The sequence below is a fragment of the Barbus barbus genome (genome assembly GCF_936440315.1).
Source record: "Barbus barbus genome assembly, chromosome: 17".
In the NCBI taxonomy this organism is placed as follows: domain Eukaryota; kingdom Metazoa; phylum Chordata; class Actinopteri; order Cypriniformes; family Cyprinidae; genus Barbus; species Barbus barbus.
In genome coordinates this window covers 28,834,565-28,857,584 of record NC_136745.1, presented here as the reverse complement: position 1 = coordinate 28,857,584, position 23,020 = coordinate 28,834,565, and the positions used below count along the sequence as shown (strand labels likewise).

At 38.1% G+C, this 23,020-nt stretch overlaps 1 protein-coding gene across 7 annotated transcripts in view; it reads left to right on the top strand.

Moving 5' to 3' along the window:
* The window catches only part of LOC306882968 (mediator of RNA polymerase II transcription subunit 12-like), a 49,752-nt gene that overhangs the window by 13,283 nt on the left and 13,449 nt on the right, over nt 1-23,020 (top strand). For 4 of the 7 annotated variants that reach the window (XM_079437999.1, XM_079438003.1, XM_079438001.1 and 1 more), the window contains exons 13-34: nt 136-365; nt 462-521; nt 628-804; nt 3,354-3,498; nt 6,499-6,617; nt 9,121-9,264; nt 10,068-10,231; nt 11,189-11,320; nt 11,409-11,636; nt 12,501-12,645; nt 14,166-14,286; nt 16,451-16,561; nt 16,666-16,779; nt 17,839-18,002; nt 18,172-18,351; nt 19,311-19,382; nt 19,460-19,620; nt 19,802-19,963; nt 20,670-20,781; nt 20,864-20,953; nt 22,054-22,163; nt 22,249-22,384. In XM_079437999.1, coding sequence (XP_079294125.1) covers nt 136-365; nt 462-521; nt 628-804; nt 3,354-3,498; nt 6,499-6,617; nt 9,121-9,264; nt 10,068-10,231; nt 11,189-11,320; nt 11,409-11,636; nt 12,501-12,645; nt 14,166-14,286; nt 16,451-16,561; nt 16,666-16,779; nt 17,839-18,002; nt 18,172-18,351; nt 19,311-19,382; nt 19,460-19,620; nt 19,802-19,963; nt 20,670-20,781; nt 20,864-20,953; nt 22,054-22,163; nt 22,249-22,384 — 3,077 coding nt within the window. The remainder of the gene's footprint in view (nt 1-135; nt 366-461; nt 522-627; nt 805-3,353; nt 3,499-6,498; nt 6,618-9,120; nt 9,265-10,067; nt 10,232-11,188; nt 11,321-11,408; nt 11,637-12,500; nt 12,646-14,165; nt 14,287-16,450; nt 16,562-16,665; nt 16,780-17,838; nt 18,003-18,171; nt 18,352-19,310; nt 19,383-19,459; nt 19,621-19,801; nt 19,964-20,669; nt 20,782-20,863; nt 20,954-22,053; nt 22,164-22,248; nt 22,385-23,020) is intronic. The other 3 variants (XM_079438000.1, XM_079438002.1, XM_079438004.1) reach the window with 1 other exon arrangement.

Genomic DNA, 23,020 nt, shown 5'->3' with positions numbered 1-23,020 from the left:
AATGCGATTAATCACAGTTAATCGTTTAACAGCCATAAATATCTTTCCAGTTCCATTAACCACTTTAAAGATGGATTACGCTTTTAAATGAGGTATAAATGATCTAAATCTTTGTTTCTCTGTGTGTCTGTGAAGCTGAGCCCGGGAACGAGAGCGAGCGAGTGGAGTTCTCCAATCTCGTGCTCCTCTTCTGCGAGCTCATCCGTCACGACGTCTTCTCACACAACATCTACATGTGCACCCTCATCTCCCGTGGTGACCTGGCCTCCGACTCCCATCTGCCCCGCCCACGTTCCCCCAGCGACGAGCCCTCTGACGAATCAGAGCGCAAAGAGCAGGATGCAGGAAGCAGTGTTAAAATGGAGGCAAGTAGCTTTGTTTTTTTTTCGGTCACAATGTGGTGGAAAATTATTATTATGAAGTCACGTTTTATTGCTATTAATTATATTTGTTTTTCTTAGGATACTGGTATGTCCGAGTCAATGGAGATAGATCACAACTCGAGCGCTAACTTTGATGAGGTTGGAGAAAGTATTTCATTACACTTGTCTGTTTTGTAATAGCGATGGTACCCGATGTTTACCAACCAAGGTCATTGACTGAATGTATTGTCGTCTGAACCTTCAGCAGATGTTTTCTCCTTCAATGCACTGTGAGTCGAAGGGAAGCCCTTCCCCGGAGAAACCTGCTCCGGAGCAGGAGAGCAAAAACACTGCCAAGGATAAGGGCATGGACCCGGCCTTCCCACTGGTTTACGAGCAGCCCCGCCACATACAGTACGCCACCCACTTCCCCATTCCTCAGGTGAGCTCGTGCAGGACTGAGAGGAAATGATGCTTTCACAACATAGATAAATATAGATGTGTTAATAAGGTCACAATATAGTTTGGGGGCCAATTCTCACTATTAACTGCAACTTTTGTCTCAATGAACCCCTAATTTGCTGCTTATTAATATTTAGTAAGGTAGCTGTTAATTTAGGTATTGGGTGGTCTTGCAGAATAAGGCATTAATATGTGCTTTAGAAGTACTAATAAACAACCAATATGCAGGGGTGGGAATCTTTAGTCACCTCACGATTCGATCCGATTCCGATTCTGGGAGTCACGATCCGATTCCAGAACGATTCTTGATCTACTTTTTTGCCCCTTATTAATTAATTAGTTTACCGACTTGAGAATTTTAAAATCCTTACATAAGTAATTAAGTACTTTTTACAATAATTACAAATAAAAAAATAATTAAAACAGTTGTATTTTTTATTTTTTTTTGGAAACTAATATAACTTCAAAACATACAAGCAAGTAGCAAATAATAAAGAGGAGCATAGAAACATATAACAAACAACAAAGAGTGCTTTCAGTATTTAAGATTATCTGAACATTTCCCTTAAGACATAACTGGCTGTGTTTACATTAATTTTGCGTCATAAAACCATTTTGAGACGCAAATACATTAAACCACGGAGTACATTATACATTAAACCACGGAGTACATTATACATTAAACCACGGAGTACATTAAACCGAGCAGTCTACGCAAACAAAGCGCGCGTCAGCATTTGAAATTGTTAGTGAGGTTCATATTTTAAATATGTAAGTCCACTGCATTCCAAACCACATAGTGATGACTTCGTAGAGCATTTGTAAGGAAAATACCGACTTCAAGTGTAACATCAAACAAAGTGCACGTCTCTCACAGCGCATCCTGTGCGATGAAGCTCGTGAATGTCGTTGTAATTCGCTTCAACCTCTCTGAACTTTATGAAAGATTATTTTACAGAAGGTTCGAGTGGTGTATGTTTGTGAGGAATTGGAAGCAGGCAGAATAAGGGTGTTTCTAAAGCAAACTCAGCGTCATCGCACATCTGGTTAAAAACTAAGCTCAGAATCGATTCACAAATTCCCAGAATCGATGGATCGTTTTTTTTTCACCCCTAGTTAACAGTGAGAATTGGTCCCAAAACTAAAGTGTCACCGTTAGTAAATAACAAGGGTCTCTTTCTTTTACGTAGCAAAGGTTTTCCTTCAGGGTTTCCACAAACACAACTGTTTTCAACATTGGTTTCTTGAGCACAAAAGCAACATATTAGATTGATTTCTGAAGGATCATGTGACACTGAAAGCAGTCGTGTTTACAAATGTGACGGCAAACGCTTATCAGGATCAAATAAACGCTGGATTTTCAAAAGTATGTGAAATATTAAAAGTTCGTGGCATAGAATCTTTAAAATATGTCCGAGAGTTTCATGGTCTGTTATTGTGGTGACATTTCCACGCCACTAAACGAAATGAACTGTGATTGGAACATGGGTGGGCCTTGGCCAATGAAAGCTACCATAGATTCCAGACCTTCAGCCGTCAGTCTGAAGCTACGCGAGACTACCTATAGAGTAGTATTGCATCCTTCATATCTCCAAAGAGTCTTTAGTTTTATCATATTTATAATAGAAAGATACAGCTTTACGATTCTCTCCGAAAACAACAGAGCTCCTGGAGGCATGTTGTGGGCGGAGCTAAAGAGTCACAAGCACTTGCGTAGCGATTACCAAAAAACATAGAAATTTGATGCAGTGTCGGCGCCAATAGCCTCGTGGTTAGTGATATAATAGCCACGGTGACCTGAGTTCGATTCCCGTCTCAAGGTCCTTTGCCAATCCTGCTCCCGTCTCTCCACCCAATGCTTTCCTGTCGCCACTCTACTGTCCTTTTTAAATAAAAGTAAAAAAAAAAAAAAAAAAATGTTTTATGCAGTTTCACTTACCGTCTGTGGTTCCGACTCATGGCTGAGATCTTTTATCGCTGGGATCGCTCCATCTTTCAGTATGAAAGTGTGCAAATCCAGCGCCGATCTGGGCCTTGTTTATATAAAACATTTGTCACCAAAATGACGGGAACCAACAAACACACTTGCGAAACTCCGTTGATGCCCCAGAAAAAACAAACTGCGTCCACTGTTCACTTAACGCTGGGTTCTTTTCCCTCACATCCAAAAACACACTCTTTTAGAGACATTTTTCTTGAGCAAGTCCTGTGCAGCGCTGCCGATGACGTTGATGGGTGTGCTCTTGCTCTCGCTCTGGTTGATGTGTGTGTGCTGATATCACGGAGGGCCATGCCAACTTATACGAACCTGGAAGTAGTGTATTTGACACAGAATTACTCCATCATACATCCAAATCGTTTTTTGAACTTTGTCCATGTTTAGCACGAGAATCCAACTCTTTAAGTGTAGATAACTCAGAATGCATGAAATAGCATTAGACCCCCCCCTTTAAAAAAATCTTACCAATCACAGAGTTTTGAATGGTAGTGTATGTGACTAATATTGTGACTAAATTGTTTGTTGTTCAGGAGGAGAGCGCAAGTCACGAGTGTAACCAGCGTCTGGTGGTTCTCTATGGGGTTGGCAAACAGCGAGATGAAGCTCGCCACGCCATCAAGAAGATCACCAAAGACATCCTGAAGGTTCTCAACCGCAAGAGTACAGCAGAGACAGGTGCGGCAATGAACACAACTCAAACCGACAGATAACTATATTAGTCATTCCTCTGGAAATTTATTTGCAAAGGAATCAAAGTCATTTATTAAGCCTTATGTAAGACTTATTTGAAGAATCTTTTTTGCAGATTTTTAGCAATCAAACTATTGTTTACTGAGATCTTTGCTTTCTCTTTTATTGCTGTGGTTGTAACTCAAATAATTTTGTGCTGCACGGTGACGGTCACAATCAGTCTTGACTGCAGTTGTGTGCTTCAGCTTCACCTTTCGGCTCTGAGTGACACATAGATCATAGATCGCATCTCTCCTCGAGGGCCGAGTAAAGACCATTCATCATTAATGCTCAATTTCATTAGTCTTTTTTTCCTCCTTTTCCACTCTCCTCCATTATTAACAGCCTTTCATGGCACTGAACCTTTGTTGCTATCATTGAATATTCATAGCTGTAGCCCCATTTCTTTTTTTTTATTAACAACTGTTTATTGAACTTCACTCTGTGGAACAGCAGTACAAAACCAAAAAGCAGCCGTACAAATCCAGAACCCACCCCCCGGTAGACCCAAAATAATAAAAAATAAAATAAATAATAATAATAAAAATATATGAACTAATATCAATAGATAAACAAATAACAACAAAATAACTTCTACAAAGACTTTAGAAAAGAAGACACAACATTAAAAGCTGAATGGCATGAATTAACAGTTTTCATGTTAGATGCATGTATTTTTTTGCTACTGTGAGAGCAGCTAACAGTAAAGATCTTTGTTGGACGGACAAGGTGAAGTCCCAAAAGTCATTCATGAAAAAATGGCACAACATATCTCAGTACCCAACAAATATGATAGGTCCAGTGAGAGCCTAAAAGCTGAGAGAGAGGGGCACTCCCAAAAAAATGCAAAAACGTGCCTAAAACTCCTTGGGAACAGAGATTACTCTTAGGAGAAGATGAAACGTTATAAAAACGTTTAATTGGAGTCAAGCAAACCCTATGCAGCAATTTCCAATGAATCATTTGGTGATTAGGGTTTTTAGAAGACAATTTAGACATACCCCATACCTGATCAGAAAATAAAACATGCACATCCTCATTAAGATCCTTAGTACAAGCAGTAGTAATAGATAAAGGTTTGTAAGAATGTTCAAGAAGAAAGAGATAGATGACTGAAGCAGAGGAGGGAGATTCCTCAGAAGGAAGGATTAGTTTGTGCAAAGGGTGAACAGACAGTTGAGAGTTCCAAGGCATCCCATACACCTGTAGGGCCGATCTAATACATAAAAAAGGAGGTGCCTGGCAGATTATATTGAGTTTTATGATTCTGGAAGGATTTTAAACCACTATCATCATAGATATCTCCCAGAGTGTTTACTTTACTATGAGTCCATTGCGGACAATGGAATGGAGTACTGCCTGACAAAAGGTTATTATTGTGGAAAATAGGCAAATGCCTATGCCTTTTTGTAGCTAGTTGTGAACGTCTTTCAACATCCCTCCATGAAGTAAACACGACTTACTACAATTAATTTTAAACCCAGAGAGAGATCCAAAATGGTCAAATAAATTAAACACATGAGGAATAGAATGTGACGGCTTCTCCAAAAACAATAAGATATCATCAGCAAACAAAGAAATATGATGTATTCTGTATATTTATGGGAGAAATAGTTTCAGATTGTCGGACCGCTTGAGCTAAGGTTTTCCAAGGATAGGGCAAATAACGGAGAAACTGGGCAACCCTGACAAGTACCTCGATGTATAAAGAATGGGTTAGAGCGAACAGCACCTGTGAGAACAGTGGCTGCTGGATTGGCATACAGAACTTTTATCATATTTATGAAACTCAATCCCAGACCCAAATGCTGTTGAACCGCCCATAAATAGTTCCATTCTAGCTGATCGAAAGCTTTCATCGCATCTAGAGATAATACCATGCAAGGAGAAGACAAACTATTATTTGAATTAATAATATAATATAACCTGCGTAAGTTATCCGAAGCTGAGCGAGAGTTAATGAATCCTGTTTGGTCATGAAATAGCCTATTCATAAATTTCTCTAGACAACGAGATAGTACTTTAGCATATAATTTAACATCAGTCCCTATCAAAGAAAGTGCTGCGTCTATTGTGATCCTGTAAGTCCGCAACCTGTTGCTCGAGCGTGGCAAACGCCTATCGCGATCTGCAACAACTTTCTTTTGTTTTCTCATCTCCCCTGTAAGAAGATCCAGTTTAGAGCATAGCGACTGAACAACTGACGTGAGACGCGAACTCGTTCCGCATCGCCGTCAACTCGGTTCTTAGAATATCCTCAAAGTGTGTAACCGTGTTCGCCATCTTGTCCATCATATCGCTCGCGGTCGGTGGCTTGGATTTCTTCTTAATCGGAGAAGCCGATGGAGACAACTACTGCTGTTTACGACTGCATGCCATCAGGTAAAGCACCACAAATGAATAAAACTTAAAACAAAACGAAAAAATCAGCAAAAAGAGGTCAAATGTTCGGAGCTCTACTCGAGTGCGTCTAGGTTCATGATCACGTCACGTGACTCCTCTATAGCTGTAGCCCCATTTCAGTGCTAATAGCAATCATGGTCTTATTATATTCAAGCTTAGCTGCTGACTCGGTCAGAAAGAGCAGCCCTCCGTTTGCTTTTACTTTTTAATGGAGGTGTAATTGAACATCCCATTATTTCCTTCGCAGCAGCCTGAGCCTCGGTCCTGGCATTAAACACCTCAACCCACAGCTGTTACTATTTCAAGCACGACAAAAACACTGATCCGTCACCCAATGGCAGCTCTGTGCTTTTAATCTGAAAAAGTGTTTGACGGAGTGGCCTCAGTGGTTGACTGATGGATGGTGGATGAGGGCACTTTATGCTTTGATAGCGATCTTTTGTGTTTCATCTTATTGAAATCTTATTAGGGCTCTCTCTTTCTCTCTCTCTCTCATGTGTGCTGTCTGTTCATTGATTTTTGTCTTTTGTTCTCTTTCCTCAGGAGGTGAGGAAGGTCAGAAGAGGAAGAGGAGTAAACCTGAGGCTTTTCCCACCGCTGAAGACATTTTCTCTAAATTCCAGCACCTCTCACACTTTGACCAGCACCAGGTCACCTCTCAGGTCAGCCTGACTTCCATCAATGAACTGCTGTGACCTGTTGTTATTGTTTGTTTTCCTCAAGTTTGTGTCTTAAACCCAACATATACTTATTTTGCTTAAATAGAAGGGTTCACTAGGTACTGCATATTAGGCGTTTTCTTAATATAATTAAGAAAACGAAAGTAAAAACTGCAACAAGTAGACTAGTATGCAGAGTTTCGGTTCATTTTTGTGCTGCGGAAAAGGAAACGGCAGAAAGCAGCATCCTATTTTTCTTTAGGCCTATTTTACAAAAGCACAAAGATTTGTTTGTGTTGTGAATGTACACAAATAAAAGCAAACCTTTTACAATTCTGATTATCTTTGACTAGGAGAAGTTGCTTCCACCGTTAGAAGGAAAAAATTCATGTGATTGTGCTGGCGTCACATTCACGCGCACAGTTAAGCTTTGCTACCTTGACAATAATGCAGCCTGTTCATTATCATAATAAAATACAGTCAGTCAGACATATGGAAAAAAAACCCACTGCTCAGTTTAAATATGTTGTAAAATCTATGCCGTTAAGCGTTATCACCGTACCGCTGTGATGTTATGCAAAACATTTTGTTTTACAGGGATATTGGAACGCCAGTGAAGTAGGCTACATAATAATATTTTGCCATTTAAATACATCGCGAATATGGAAACGTTTGATTTTGTTGAATGAGAGACCCACCGTTGGTTTCAGTTTCGTTTTAGACTAAATGAATTTGTTTTGGCATGCCGTTTATATAGCTATAGCTTCTTATATTGTTAATTCTTGTTCTTTTCGAAATACTGTTAAATTGAAAGGACTTGTTGTGGAGTGAGGGTAACTAAAATAACCTAGCTATGTTTACAGTGTTTATTATAATGTTTATAAGCATTTTGTGTCGGCATTAGGCCTATTTCTGAATGAAATAATAAAATGCAACTTATACGCAACTTGTTTTTTTTTTTTCTGAAAACGCAATTTGTTATACGCGTAGCGTATTTTAACCATGCAGCAAACCTTTTAAAATATTTTAATAAATTAGGCCTACTGAAAAACAATAAATAAATGACTTTTTAAACCGTTTAACTGGTCGGTCAAAATTCTTACGGTCCGTTAATGGTTAACCGGTTAAAATGAACATCCCTAGTGCATATGCATTGATCACGCTCTCAGACACTGGAGTATATTTCAAAAGACTCAACTGTGAGACACTTTTGTAGCACTAATAATGTGCATTCAAGTTTATTGCACCAAAGGCAGTTATTTTATTTTTTTCTTCTCACCCTCTCTCTGACTCTAAATGTGGAGCTAGTCACATTGGCAAAACCCCAGCTGCATTTTGCGTCAAATAAAGGTCTATTCTCAAAAGTGTAACAATGCACGATGCAATTCTCACACACAAGTTGCGCCAGAATCATAGTATTAAACGGGAAACTAACAGAATCAATGATTCAGATATGATTTAAATGAGGCAAATCCAAATTTCCAAATTGTACTTTCAACCAGTCAGCTTTCTTTTTTTTCCTTTTTTTGATTATTTATAACACATTTTAAAAGATAGCTATTTTCAATAAAGCCCAAGATCCGCTCAGTCAAAATTAAAAAAGGAAAGTAAATAAACAAATGCAATTACATAAAGCATATAAAGTGGCAGAAAAGATTAAACTCAAGACAAAAACAAAATACAGATTAGTACATGTATAACTTAAGATCTCAAAAGATCCAATGAATTTTGCAAGAAGGTCCACCAATCAGCTTTCTGTTGGTCAGTGTGGCAGATTTGTGTGACCGACTTGAACATGAGCGAAATCTGCTTTGGGAGTTTCATGTGAGGACACAACTTTTCCCTATCTCATAGATTCCTATTGAAATGACTGGATTTGCCAGCAACATTTTGCCAAGCTATGGAAAATGTGACTTTGCCTTGACAGGTTGTTTTTGCTACTGTGCCTTTAAGAGTTGTGTGTCAATGAGCTCTGTCAGGATTGCCTAAACTACACTGAAGCCTGAATAAACTACACAGATGTTAAATTCTAAACCATTTTTTAAATATTAGGCATTATACATTTGCCAGCTTTGTAAATGGTTACAGAAGAAAAACTGGGAATCGTACACTGAACAACTGAGGATCGTACAACCAGACTTTCTAGTCATTCCAGATGCAACAGAATCACACAGAACCATCGCATCGTTGCTAGGAGATGCATGACAATGAAACACTGTATTCTAAAATCATTTCAAAATGTATATATCCTCCAACTGGATAGAATCATTGTCTGAGCCCAACATACACAACATGATTTTCTGCTAAATTTGTTGATTCCAACTGCCCAATATCTGCAAACTGGCTCTGAATTTCCAGACTGTAAACCTGGGCAACATTTGTATAGTGTATTCAAGCCTACTGATTTAAATTCACTGTAAATCATGACTGTCTGCAAATCTCATTCGCATTCAGGTGTCATTCAGATGTTTAAATGGGTAATACTGGTGTGTTTGGGTTATCACAGGTGTCCAGGAATGTTCTGGAACAGATCACCAGCTTTGCCTTAGGGATGTCCTACCACCTCCCACTGGTCCAACACATCCAGTTCATCTTTGACCTCATGGAGTATTCGCTCAATATAAGTGGCCTCATTGACTTTGCTATACAGGTATGTCAGCTGATCTCCAAAATATCGTCTCTCACTCTCTGTTTGGGATCGTATGAATTAGGGCTGCACGATATTGGAAAAAACTCCCATTGCGATATTTTGTTTTGACTTGAATAGCTCGATTTAGAAAAAATAAATAAATCAATGATTGGGGTGATTTTTAGGTGAGTAAATCAGCATAGGAAATTAACAAATTACAAGCATGGATAAATATAAATTAATAGAACAAAGATAGAAATGAAATAAACAGTCTAACAAGTCTAACAGTATTCGGGTACAGAAATTGAATAATCAAATGCAAAATAACACTGTGTTAATGCTACAAAAGTTATTTTTCTCTGACACACGACACAGAAAGCAACAGGGACATTAAACTGCTGTTATTGTCATTCTCTTTCTTTCTCAATTGTTTACCTTCACCTAAGACATAAGCAACTGTTTTTGACAGATACTTGCAGAGACATGCATTTTGACGTAGTAAATGCAGTGTCTGTGTGTGAGCAAAGGAAACGATCAGTATAAATATAACGATCAATATAGGCCTACTAAACATCGCACATCCTACGATGTGACTATCGCGGATGCGCACACCGCGATATCGATGCTGAAACGATATATCGTGCAGCCCTAGTATGAATGCATTAAAATAGTCTGTAATGTGAGTATATTTGTTATGATTTCCTCCCTTGCTGCTGGCCGATTGGCGATCTAGATGTTCTCTCGTTTAATATAATGCTTGTAGAAGAAAAGTATTATTGCTTTGTCTATAAGTGATTAACTTCAGTATGTGTGGTGTCATGTAGCTGCTGAATGAGTTGAGTCTGGTGGAAGCAGAACTCCTGCTGAAGTCCTCCAACCTGGCGGGCAGTTACACTACAGGACTGTGTCTGTGTATTGTGGCCGTTTTGCGGAGATACCATTCCTGCCTCATCCTCAACCCTGACCAGACCGCACAGGTCTTCGATGGGTACGTCATATTCATTTCCACCGCTCAATGGGATATTGCTGTCACATAGTTTTTTTGGAATGACGTTAAAGGATAAGTTCACTTCCAGAATAAACATTTCCTGATAATTTACTCCCCAGCCCACGTCATCCAAGATGTTCATGTCTTTCTACAGTCGCAAAGAAATTAAGATTTTTGGGAAACATTACAGGATTTTTCTTCATATAGAGGACTTCTATGGTGGTCAATGATTTGAAGGTCCAAATTGCAGTCAACGCAGCTTCAAAGGGCTCTACATGATACCAGCCAAGGAATAAGGGTCTTATCTAGCGAAAAAAATTTCTTAAAAAAAATATTTATACACTTTTTAACCACAAATTCCTGGCTAGCATTAGCTCTGCGATATGTGTCTGTATTAAGTGATGTTGGAAAGGTCTGGTGTGACGTAGGCAGAAGTACCGACCCAATGTTTAAAAAAAAGTCAAATGCCCTTTACAAAAAAGGTAAAACTATGATGTCGGACGATTTTACAGTTGTAGGACAAAATGAGATGGAGTTTTTAACCGAAGAACACAGACGAAGAACTAACTGCGCGTGACCTTTCCAACAGGATTACGTAACGTGTGAAGACGCACATCATAGAGCTAAAGCAAACTGAGGATTTGTGGTTAAAAATTGTATAAATATATATATTTTTAAGAAAATGTCCGATCGTTTCGCTAGATAAGACCCTTATTCCTCGGCTGGGATCGTGTAGAACTCTTTGAAGCTGCCTTCAAATCGTTGACCACCATAGAAGTCCACTATATAGAGAATGTTTTAATCAAAAACCTTCATTTCTTTGTGACTGAAGAAAAAAAGGCATGAACATCTTGGATGAGATGGGGGTGAGTAAATTATCAGAATTTTTATTCTGGAAGTAAACTTATCCTTTAAGCTATTTGGACAATGATGAATATATCGTATCATTCTTGGCAGGTTGCGGATTGTAGTCAAGTCTGGTGTGAATCCTGCAGACTGTTCCTCAGCTGAACGCTGTATCCTGGCCTATCTCTACGACCTCTATACCTCCTGCAGTCACCTGAAGAGCAAGTTTGGAGAGATTTTCAGGTGAGAGCAACCAATCCATGCTGCTTTGTAAGTATTTCCCTATATTCCTGGTCTCTAATGGTGTCTGGTTTTGTGTGAATTCCCACAGTGAGTTCTGCTCAAAGGTGAAGAATTCCATCTACTATAACATCGACCCATCAGACTCCAACATGCTGTGGGATCAGGTGTTCATGATCGACGCCATCGCTAATCCTACCGCACACAACCTCAACCACTCTATGGTGGGAAAGCTCCTCAATGACAGCCCAGCCAACCGATACAGCTTCGTGTGTAACGTGCTTATGGATGTGTGTGTGGACCACCGTGATCCCGAGAGGTTGGCATCTTGATTTATGTTTAAAATGAATAAAAACATTTTAGAATTTGGAAAAAAAAAGCTGAAATAAAATTTAAGTGTTAGATGAAAAATTAAATGAAAATTAGAAACCGTCAAACAAACTGAAAACAAAACTTAAAAATAAATTAAACCCAAATAGTAATATTAATAAACAATCAAATTGACAAAAGCACATTAAACAAATTAAAAAGAGAACTGAAAATACTAACGTAATAATATAACTATACTAATCTAAATAACTAAAAATAAAAGTGAATTCAGAATATTAATAGGAAGTAGTATTTAAATAATATTTATTATATAATATAGAAATATTAAGTGGATATATTATAAGTTGTATAATAATATTCATATAAATAAAATAATACTGGTTTTAAAAAATAAGCCTTTAATTTTTTTTTAAACCGCAATATGAGAAAACAGACCAGTGTTCAGTTAATAATTATCAGTTAAGCAGTAATAATCAATAGATAAAATATTCCAGTTACTTAACCTGTAGGCAGTTTATGGTAGATATTAACAATCATTTTGTTTTTTGTTTTTTTACCATTTTACTACCAAAGTTTAAATTGTAGAATAGAGCAACATCTGTCTTTAAAACTTCAAGACAAAAATTGTCTATTTAGACTTTAGTAAACTTCATGGCCAAATAAAAAAAGATAATTGAAATCATTAAAATGTGCTGCTATCATAAAAACGACCGAGATTATTTATATAAACACTGCCCTGGGTCCTGTCGCATTATTCTCCGTAAGCATCTTCAGTAATAGCAGAACAGCTGCATGGCATCTGTAGCTGCGCCTGCTCTCCTGCGGTTCGTAAATGTTGTGTGGTTTGTTTCAGGGTGAATGATATTGGTATCCTATGCGCGGAGCTGACGGCGTACTGTCGTTCTCTCAGCGCTGAGTGGTTGGGAGTGCTCAAGGCTCTCTGCTGCTCTTCCAACAACGGCAACTGTGGCTTCAATGATCTGCTCTGCAACGTTGACGTGAGTCAGCTTTCAGCTGTTGCTTTTGCTAATATGTTGTAGCCATGTGATCTCATTTTAAGCATATTTATGCTGACTAAAACTTGAAGGCATAGTACACCCAAAAATAAAAATGTGCTGTTAATTTATTCACCCTCAGGCCATCCAAGATGTATCTGACCTCTTTCTTCAGTAGAGAATAGAAAAGAAAAGTGGTCCTTGGTGATTTATAAAATGCAAGTCAGCGGCTCCCTGATTTTGAGTTTAAAAAAAGCATATCAGGAAACACAAAAGTTATAGCTGTGGCTCCTGACAATATATTGAGGTCTTATGAAGTGAAACGATCAGTCTATGCAAGAAACTAGGGGTGCGCCGATCCAATATTCAGTATCGGTATCGCTTCGATACTGGCATTTCCTGCCGGATCTGGCAGAAAATGGATCCGGATCCGAATTTTGCACAATGAAAGATTATTAATAGCCTTTCTTGTTCGTCTTATCCATCATATGTTTCTGGCTCATTACTGTGCTATACATTTAAAAGAAATGTATTTTAATTTTACAGTATATTTACATATAAATATATTACTTGTTTTTCATGAATGTATTTTAAAACAATATAAAAAGCAATGTATATTATTTTACATTATCATTTTAGATTTAGTCCTACACTTTTATTTGTTTTATTTTTATTTTATTTGTAAAAATGTTTTTTCCCCCACAAATTATAGATTTTATAAAATTGTGCACTCATGATTTTTTTTCTAGAGTAACTTTTGCTATACTGAATTAATAGTATTTTTGTCATATATTATAATTATATATGCATTAATTTGTTTTTCTTTACAATAAAGTCGTCTATATTTAGTAGATTGTGTGTAAAACACAAAAAAGTCATGATATGGTCAACACACGTTGAGGTATAAAAATTCAACACTGATTTAAAAAAAACTGCCCAGGTATCGGATCGATATCGGTATCGGCAGATACTCAGAATTGTTGGTATCGTATCGGTTCTGAACAAGTGATATCGAGCCACCCCTACAAGAAACTGAGCATTATTTACAGCATTATTACCTGTAATCCAGAGCCTCAGACAAATGGTATGGAGTGATGTCCAGTTCGCAAAACAATCATTCTTTTGAATTGGTTCTTTTTGGTGAACTAGTTGAATCAGTTCATCAAATCCGACTGAAGCATCTAAAACAGTTCGTGGCTTGAGCACTTAAGTTAAAATAAGTTAAAACACCGGCATATCTGATCCTGTGATGAATGAATCATTCAGCGCTCCAGTTCCTCCACCAGTCGTTACTTGCTGTTTTACTAATATAGTGGCGTATACGTGACCTCATTGCATGATTACATAAACCGAACCAGTGAACTGAACCAGTTCATTCTACTGAAGAAACTCTGTCACATACATCTTATATGGCCTGATTGTGAGTAAATTACCAGCACATTTTCATTTTAGGGTAAACTATCCCTTTAAGTAACTGTACTAGATATTCTTGGTGGTAATTGAATGCGTTTTCTCTTTGGCAGGTGAGTGATCTGTCTTTCCATGACTCGCTGGCGACATTCGTTGCCATCCTGATAGCTCGGCAGTGTTTGTTACTGGAGGATCTGGTGCGCTGTGTGGCCATTCCCTCTCTCCTGAATGCAGGTATGGCTCTTTCAGTTGATGTCCACTAGTTTTCTACAACTACCTGCCATACAGACACACAGTCACTGCATACCTCGCTCTTTGAGGTGCAGTCGTTCAGTTTTCACAGTTACCTAAGAGAGTTCAGAGAAATCAGAGAGACGTCAGCACTAACTGCCAGCCTGTTTAAAGTCTCCGCATTTCACACCGGGCAGCTCCGTCTTTAGCCAAAATGGTGTGTGTCCTGCGGTCAGAGAGCTGCTTCTGCTGCCCACAGTCTCTCTCTCTGTCTCTGATTGGCTCTGTGCACAAGGAGCTATTCATGGCAGCAGTGAAAGACGGGTAGATGATGTTCAGAAGTGTATATTTTGAGAAGGAGCATGAAATGCTGTGGGAAAATGTGTAAATGTTGGGCCTCTTTTTAAAAATGTATTTAATCAAGGACCATACACATTAGCAATACATAAAGTTGTTGTAAAATGTTTAAATAATTTTCATCTGTAGTCCCAGGGCAGGTTGATGTTGAAATAAATTGACAACACTTTACTTAAAGACTTTGTATACAATGCATTATAAAAGTAGTTTTAATGCATTATTTATGCCTTGTAATGCACCTTATAATATGTTGTATGATCTCATGGATAATTGTAACTACAGTTGATATACATTTAGCTAATATTTAGCTATTCATTGTTAGAAAGGATAATACATTAAAATGCATGGCAGTCAAACATTCAAATATTATAATGCATTTTAACTTTGGTTACAATTATTTATGAAAATATATAATGCATTACAAGCTGCATTATGGATGCTTTTATACTGCATAAAGTCCTTATAAAGTGTTACCAAGAAATCAATACATGAATGCTTTGTATTGAATGTTTTATGATTTGACGACAAACTTTTTTTTCTTTTCTTTTTACATTTTTTAAAGAATCCACAATACTTTTTTATATTCTCATGGGATTCTGTTCCATTCAAGGGTTCCTCTAAAGCAAAGGATAATTTAATAATCTCATTGAAATATTGCAATCACACCTTGTCTTTGTGTTCCTGTTATTTAATTAAAAAAAAAAAATTATTTGACTTTAAATTTTCATTGTTTACTCAACCCTCATATTGTTCCAATGCCGAAATTTATGCCGTGTCTTCGTTAACAAGACGAGACGGGACTAAAATGTTATTTGAGGACTACCGGACATTCAAAATACATCCTATAGGCTAAGTTAACTGTCTTGTCTTTAAATACAGTCGGTTATGGCTTAAGTGAGCCTAAACAGGTGGGTGAAAACTGAATGTGTGTCAGTATTGCATGCATACCTTCCGTCTTAAATGGACAGCATTCCTAATTATCTGTGTCATCAATGTTAACCAACAAAAGATGTTAAATAAATGTATACTTAAGTAAACCTACTGTATCTGAAAAATGAGTTTAATTTGTATCTCTACCAAAAAATGTTTTTCCAAATTCAATCCTTGGTTCAAATTTCTCATAACTAAGCTTAATTGATTTGGTCTAAAGAGAGAAGAACTGACGACAATTTTTGTTTGAATACTACATATAAAATAGCTACCAAAATAAATGTTGGTAACTGCAGTTTGACTAAAACTTGACAAAAATGCAATAACTTTTCATCGACTAAAACTATGAAAGACTCAAATGACTAAAATGTGACTATTAAGACTATTAAGCATTTTCGTCTCAAGCTAAAGACTCAGACTATATCAAAAACGCCTGCCAAAATTAACACTGCTTCAAAATTGGCAAAATTCATAAAAATAGTCCATATAACTTGGTTCCATTTACTGTATTTGATTAGCTCTATCTGTCTACCTTCTGTGTACATTTTTTCAACATTTGTGTCATTCAGCTTGGAACAACACGAGGCAATTCATGAGCAATTCATGACAAAGTGTTTGTTTGGTTGAACCAACACCTTAAATCAAGTTTGAAGATCCTTCTGGGAACTTCAAAGGATGCCCGGGTGTTTATTTATCCTGCTCGTTTGAGTCACAGGTGGTCTGTCTGTCTGGCAGGATACAGTATTGTGTTCGGCTCATTCTGTTTGTACTGCGTTGATGCAGCTGTGAGCCAGAAATGATGGGGTCATATTCTGAGGCCAGTGGCTTTTTATGGAAGACGCTGGTTGTGACATGTTCTTGTGTGTGTGTGTGTATTCAGCATGTAGTGAGCAGGATTCTGAATCTGGAGCCAGACTGACATGTAGGATCCTGCTCCATCTGTTCAGAACCCCACAGCGCAACCCTTGTCCTCAGGACGGCACCAAATCAGGTAACAGCTCCCTCCAAATAAAGTACATCAAACTCTTTTACACATCCCGCCTGAACCACTCCAGACCGTAACTATAAACCTGAGAATAATATTTGTGTCCACAGACAAATCCACAGTGGGCATCAGATCGTCCTGCGACCGACATCTACTGGCTGCTTCTCAGAACAGCATTGTGGTGGGAGCCGTGTTTGCTGTGTTAAAGGCTGTTTTCATGCTGGGTGAGACTTTGGGTACTTTTCTGTTGTGCATTCACATTTTAGCCAGTCAAACAGGTGATTAAAGAAATGGTTCACTGAAAAATGAAAATTTGCTGAAAATTTACTCACCCTCAGACGACTCAAGATGTAGATTAGTTTTTCTTCATCAGATTTGGAGAAATGTAGCATCACATCACTTGCTCACCAATGGATGCTTTGCAGTGAATGGGTGCCGTCAGAATGAGAGTCCAAACAGCTGATAAAAACATCACAATAATCCACAAGTAATCTACACCACTCCAGTCCATCAGTTAATGACCTGTGAAGCAAAAAGCTTTTGTAGCTTGTTTCCAGCAAGTCCATAATCAATAATACTGCTTTCTCCAGTGAAAAAGTTGTCTCATCTGAGCCAGGAGAGAAATATGCACTGATTACAAGCAAAACAAAAAAAAAGTCCTAAACAAGTAGGCCATGTGATTGGATTTTGATGTGAGAGGACAACAGGGATGGACTTTTTCACTGGAGAAAGTTTTATGGGTGTTGGACTGGTATTTTGTCCAGAAGCGACAGTTAAAAGTTAAAACGCCTTAATGATAGGTTTTTTTTTCCTGCAAATGCAGCTTTACGAGATGTTAACTGGTGGACTGGAGTGGTGTGGATTACATGTGGATTATTGTGATGTTTTTATTAGCTGTTTGGATCTTATTCTGACGGCACCCATTCACTGCAGAGCATCCATTGCTGAGAAAGTGATGTAATGCTACATTTCTCCAAATCTGATGATGAAACAAACTCGTCTAAAATTTACTCTTCTTGAATCGCCTGAGGATTAGTAAAGTTTCATCAAATTAAAATTTTTCAGTGAACTATTCCTTTAAAATGTCTTGGTGATCATAGAAGATTTAACTATATCTAGTAATTGGAAAACAACACAAGAAGACCAGAAAAGGCATGAAATGATTTAGTAAAGGAGAAGAAAGCCAGTTGTAGTGGGAGATGGAGCTAATGGGACCCAGCTGGAGGTTTATGCATTCAGAATTGATTGGTCCTTAAAAACTGACTTTGTGTTTATTTCTCTAGGAGATGCTGAGCTGAAGGGTTCAGGCTTCTCCCACTCTGCTGGATTGGACGACATCGGAGAGGATGACATGGGGTCCAAAAAATCCGGAGGACGTAATGTCTCGATTGAAACGGCCAGTCTGGTGGTTTACGCCAAGTATGTGCTGAAGAGCATCTGCCAACAGGTGATTGTTTTAAGTGGATCATATTCTCATCCTTGCAGGAATTTATCTGTTATAATCCATAGTGTAATATCAGTATTGACTAAAGTTGTCTGGAAAGTTTTTCTGTAGAAAAATATAACCCTTTTCTTCGTTTAAGATTTAATTTTTCTGAATTTTCTCTCTTGTTCAGGAGTGGGTGGGTGAGCGGTGTCTGAAGTCTCTGTCGGAGGACAGCAGTGCTCTGCAGGATCCGGTGCTGGTGAACATCCAGGCTCAGCGGTTACTGCAGCTCATCTGTTACCCACACAGGCAGCTGGACAGCGAGGAGGGCGAGAATCCTCAGAGACAGCGCATCAAACGCATCCTGCAGGTCACACGCTCTCACATGACCCCATCAGAACATCTGCTCTTGAGTTGACCGAGCTTTTTATAGTAGTATAGAGTTCATTTTTAGATTTTCACATTACATATAAACTATTAGTTTAAATAAATTTAAATATTACTTTATGTAGTACAATTTTTCCCATTAATTACCTCGACCCTAATCTGTCCCACCACAGTTTCATACTGAACCAGTATAATAACAAAAGACCACTAACATTGTGTTTTGCGCTGTTGCTTTGGCAAAGTATAATTTAATAAGGCTGTATATTCTAATGTGTCTCAGAGCAGCTCGGTTCACAGTAAATGCATGTGCTGTGATATTTAAATTTAATTAAATTATTGTATTTAAATGGTTTGGCTTCCTAAAAATACCAGTGTGACCGTGATGTGGACTGACACACTGTCACAACAAAAAAAGAGGTTTTTAGTCCACTTTAAAGTACTGCAACAAAGCACTGAAAACTTTTAGATGTCTCACAGAATCCTGGGAAAACACTGCAATATATTATATTTAAACACAATTAGGGAGGAGTGTTCTGAAAAGCTGTTTGATTGTTTTTGCAGTTCCATTTGGTGATGCTCTCAGTGCAGAACGTATACAGTTCAGCTTTAAAACCCAGTAGAGCAGGCCTGCATACGTTAAGACAGACACATGCTTTAGAGACCAGGCAGCTCTGCTGCGGCTGTCAGCGATGGAAGAGCAGCAGAGAATGAACAGATAGTCATTTCCCCGAGCTTAATTATTAATTTCACACCCTTTATCCTTTAAGCCATTGATGGTTTGTGTGGGTCTCACAGCAGCTCATTATTCTGGATTGGTTTTCATCTTCATAGACTGTGAAGATAGGGGCCCCTCACAATTAACATCCAGCTGTGGCTCTTAAGCTCTGCTTTGATTGCTTTAAAAGCATTCTTTCCATATTCTGTCTGTTTTTCTGCTTACAGAACATGGACCAGTGGACCATGAGACAGTCCTCTCTCGAGCTTCAGCTCATGATCAAGCAAAGCTCGAATAACGTAAGCCGAAGCGTGTTTGCCGAGTTCATTTCTCTTCTTTTCTTTAAGATTTATACATCTGAACCCACTCTTTGCAGGAGCTGTATTCTCTTCTGGAGAACATAGCCAAGGCCACCATTGAGGTTTTCCAGAAGTCTGCTGAGATGAACTCCAGTAACCCCACCTGGAATGGCTCTGCGGTTTCTGGCAGCTCCGTCTCCAATAGCAACAGTGCCAGCAAACTCAAACCTGTGCTCAGGTCGGTGACCCCAATTATTGCTTTGTGCTTTTATTTACTTTCAACTTGATGGAATTGATGGACTGGCCTTCTCTTCTTCAAACAACACCAATCAATGTTCGTATCAGTGTCTATGCTGTAAGAAGAGAGCGATGCCCTGTGTGTTTCTCAAATACTGTTGTTATTGTTGTGTTTCCTCCAGTTCCTCCGAGCGTTCAGGGGTCTGGTTAGTGGCCCCTCTGATTGGTAAGCTGCCCACTTCAGTGCAGGGTCACGTGCTGAAGGCCGCCGGTGAAGAGCTGGAGAAGGGACAGCACCTGGGTCCCTCCTCACGGAAAGAAAGAGATCGGCAGAAACAAAAAAGGTACTAGACTTTTAAACTGCTGCAACTGCTGCTTTTCTCCTGATGTTTAGTGCCTCAAATGTACCTAAACATGTTGAGTAGATGTGCTGCTCACTAGGTTTTTTTCTAAACAAAGTTGGTTCGCAACACAATTATACTGCCCTCTGAGAGGCAGCCCTGTCCTCCTGTCCTGTCCTGTCATTCACACAATGCATTGTAAATTATACACTACCATTCAAAAGCTTGGGACTGGCTGTATTTGATTTTTTTTATGTTTTTGAAAGACATCTCTTGTGCTTACTAAGGCTGCATTTTTTTGATCAAAAATACAGTAATATTTTGGAATATTATTACAATTTAAAGTATTTTATACATTTTCGTATATTTTCAAATGTAATTTATTCCTGTGACTAAAAAGTAGAATTTTCAGCATCAGTGTCACATGATCCTTCAGAAATCATTCTAATATGCTGATGTCTTATTATCAATCTGAAAAGCAGTTGTGCTGCTTAATATTTTTATCAGAACTGTGATTTAGTTATAGTATCTTTGATGAATATAGGTTCATCAGTTCCTGGCAAAATTGCTCAAAAAGTTGCCCTGTGTATCATCAGCTTAAAAAATATATATATATATATTTGAATGTGCCTTTTGTTTTGTGCTTATCACAATAATTAACAAGTGTGACTGTGCTATCGAGAATGACCTTTGTTTTCTTTTCTTTCAGTATGTCTCTCCTGAGCCAGCAGCCCTTCCTTTCTCTGGTGCTGACGTGTCTCAAAGGACAAGACGAGCAGAGAGAGGGTCTCCTGACTTCCCTCTACAGCCAGGTCCAGCAGGTACCTCATCAACACACACCGTGTCACTGTCAGTCAAATGCATCTCATCTCTTTGGACTGATGTGATGTATTTCCCTGTCAGATTGTGACTAACTGGCGTGAGGACCAGTACCAGGACGACTGCAAGGCCAAGCAGATGATGCACGAGGCCTTGAAGCTGCGACTCAATCTGGTGCGCGACTTATCTCTTTCTCTCATACATCATCTGCCTTCAGGCTGACCAAACAAGTACATTCTGTGTGTTGATCTGCCTCTCATCAATCTCATTTCCTTGTATTGTGTGCCCGAGGTTAAACTCTGCCTAAAAGACAAATGAAAGTCACCAAGATGTAGGGTTTAGTATCGAAATCCGGTTCCAAATTTCCAAGAACCGGGTATTCGTTAAGACGCATTCATTTCAATTCTGCTTAACGATTCCTGCATTCGCATTTTAATGTAATTTAAAACTATTTAAGTGCAGGGACGGAAAGAACTTGCGCCTTGTTTGCGTGCAGTGCACACGTCGCAAGCGAGATCAGAGAACAGCGGTCTTTGTGCAGGCTCCCGGTTTAGTTGCCGTTCAGTGCATTTCCACTTTAGAAAAGGTTGTTCCGAGACCGAACTGACTTCTTTCATATTCATCAACCAGTATGCAGTAAAACTACGTCAGTATATCATCATAAACACAGCTGTTTTTGTCTTGAGTGAATGTAAACCGATGAGAAAGAAAACGCACGTGTACAGTATTGTTAGATCTGTGTGCGTTGTGTTAAAGGACAGCAGCTTAATAAACGTGCTGACGGAATATCTTTAATACTTTTAATTAATCTAGATTTTCTTTATGAAAATAAAACTGAAGTGTTTTTGAACTTTTAATTACAGTTTCTGTATTTTTGGTTCAGTTGTATTAATTTATGCTGTTGATAATTGATTTGTTTGTTCCTATTTTATTGCTGACTGTTTATTGTCTTTAACTTTAATATTTGAAATTTGTATAAGTCTAGTTGTTTGTGCTGTGGTATTTTGTTAAAAGCATAGGCAAAAGTTCCTCTTGTAAGTGTTCTGTAGGCTGCTGATTTTTGCTCATGTTATTTAGCTGCAACAGAATGCTTTGCAAAAAGACAAAGAATAAATGTTTGAACTTTTTTATATTGGATTTTTTATCTTATTGGAATCGAAACTAGGAATCAATAAGCAGAATCGGAATCGATAAAATTCAAATGATACCCAACCCTACCAAGATGTGGTTAAACTGCACTGAGCTCATTGGTTATTTGGTGTCACATGGTCTAGGTGGGTGGGATGTTTGATACGGTGCAGCGAAGTACACAGCAGACGACGGAGTGGGCGGTGCTTCTGCTGGACATCATCAGCAGTGGCACAGTGGACATGCAGTCTAACAAGTGAGATCTGACACTCCCCTCATTCAGTCTCTGATCGTCTTTGCCATACTGTCTAATTTGAAAGATGTTTGTTGTTTTCCATTAGTGAGCTCTTCACTACGGTGTTAGACATGCTGAGCGTGTTGATTAATGGCACTCTGGCGGCTGACATGTCCAGCATCTCTCAGGGCAGCATGGAGGAGAATAAGAGGGCCTACATGAACCTGGTCAAGAAACTCCGGGTGAGACTGAGCAAAACTGATACTGCTTAGAAAACCAGAACAGGCTTTTCTTAGTCAAGTCAATAAGGAGCGCATTTGCGCATTTGAAGAATTAAATGTTTGACATTAGACTTTTTTTTTGTGGAGTAGGTGGTGGAAATGTCACAAATGAACCTTATTCACGCAATATACTACTTTATATTTAAAATATTATGATAGTTAATATTGTATTGCTATGACTATCCTCAAAGTACTTTGATTTTAATCCCATAATGCTATGACTTTATTCTTAAAATATTTTGACATTATTCTCAAAATATTATGACTTTATTCTCAAAATATTTAGACATTATTCTCAAACTATTATGACATTATTCTCAAAATATTCAGACATTATTCTCAAAATATTATGACTTTATTCTCAAAATATTATGACTTTATTCTCAAAATATTTAGACATTATTCTCAAAATATTAGGACTTTATTCTCAAAATATTTAGACATTATTCTCAAAATATTAGGACTTTATTCTCAAAATATTTAGACATTATTCTCAAAATATTAGGACTTTATTCTCAAAATATTTAGACATTATTCTCAAAATATTATGACTTTATTCTCAAAATATTTAGACATTATTCTCAAAATATTAGGACT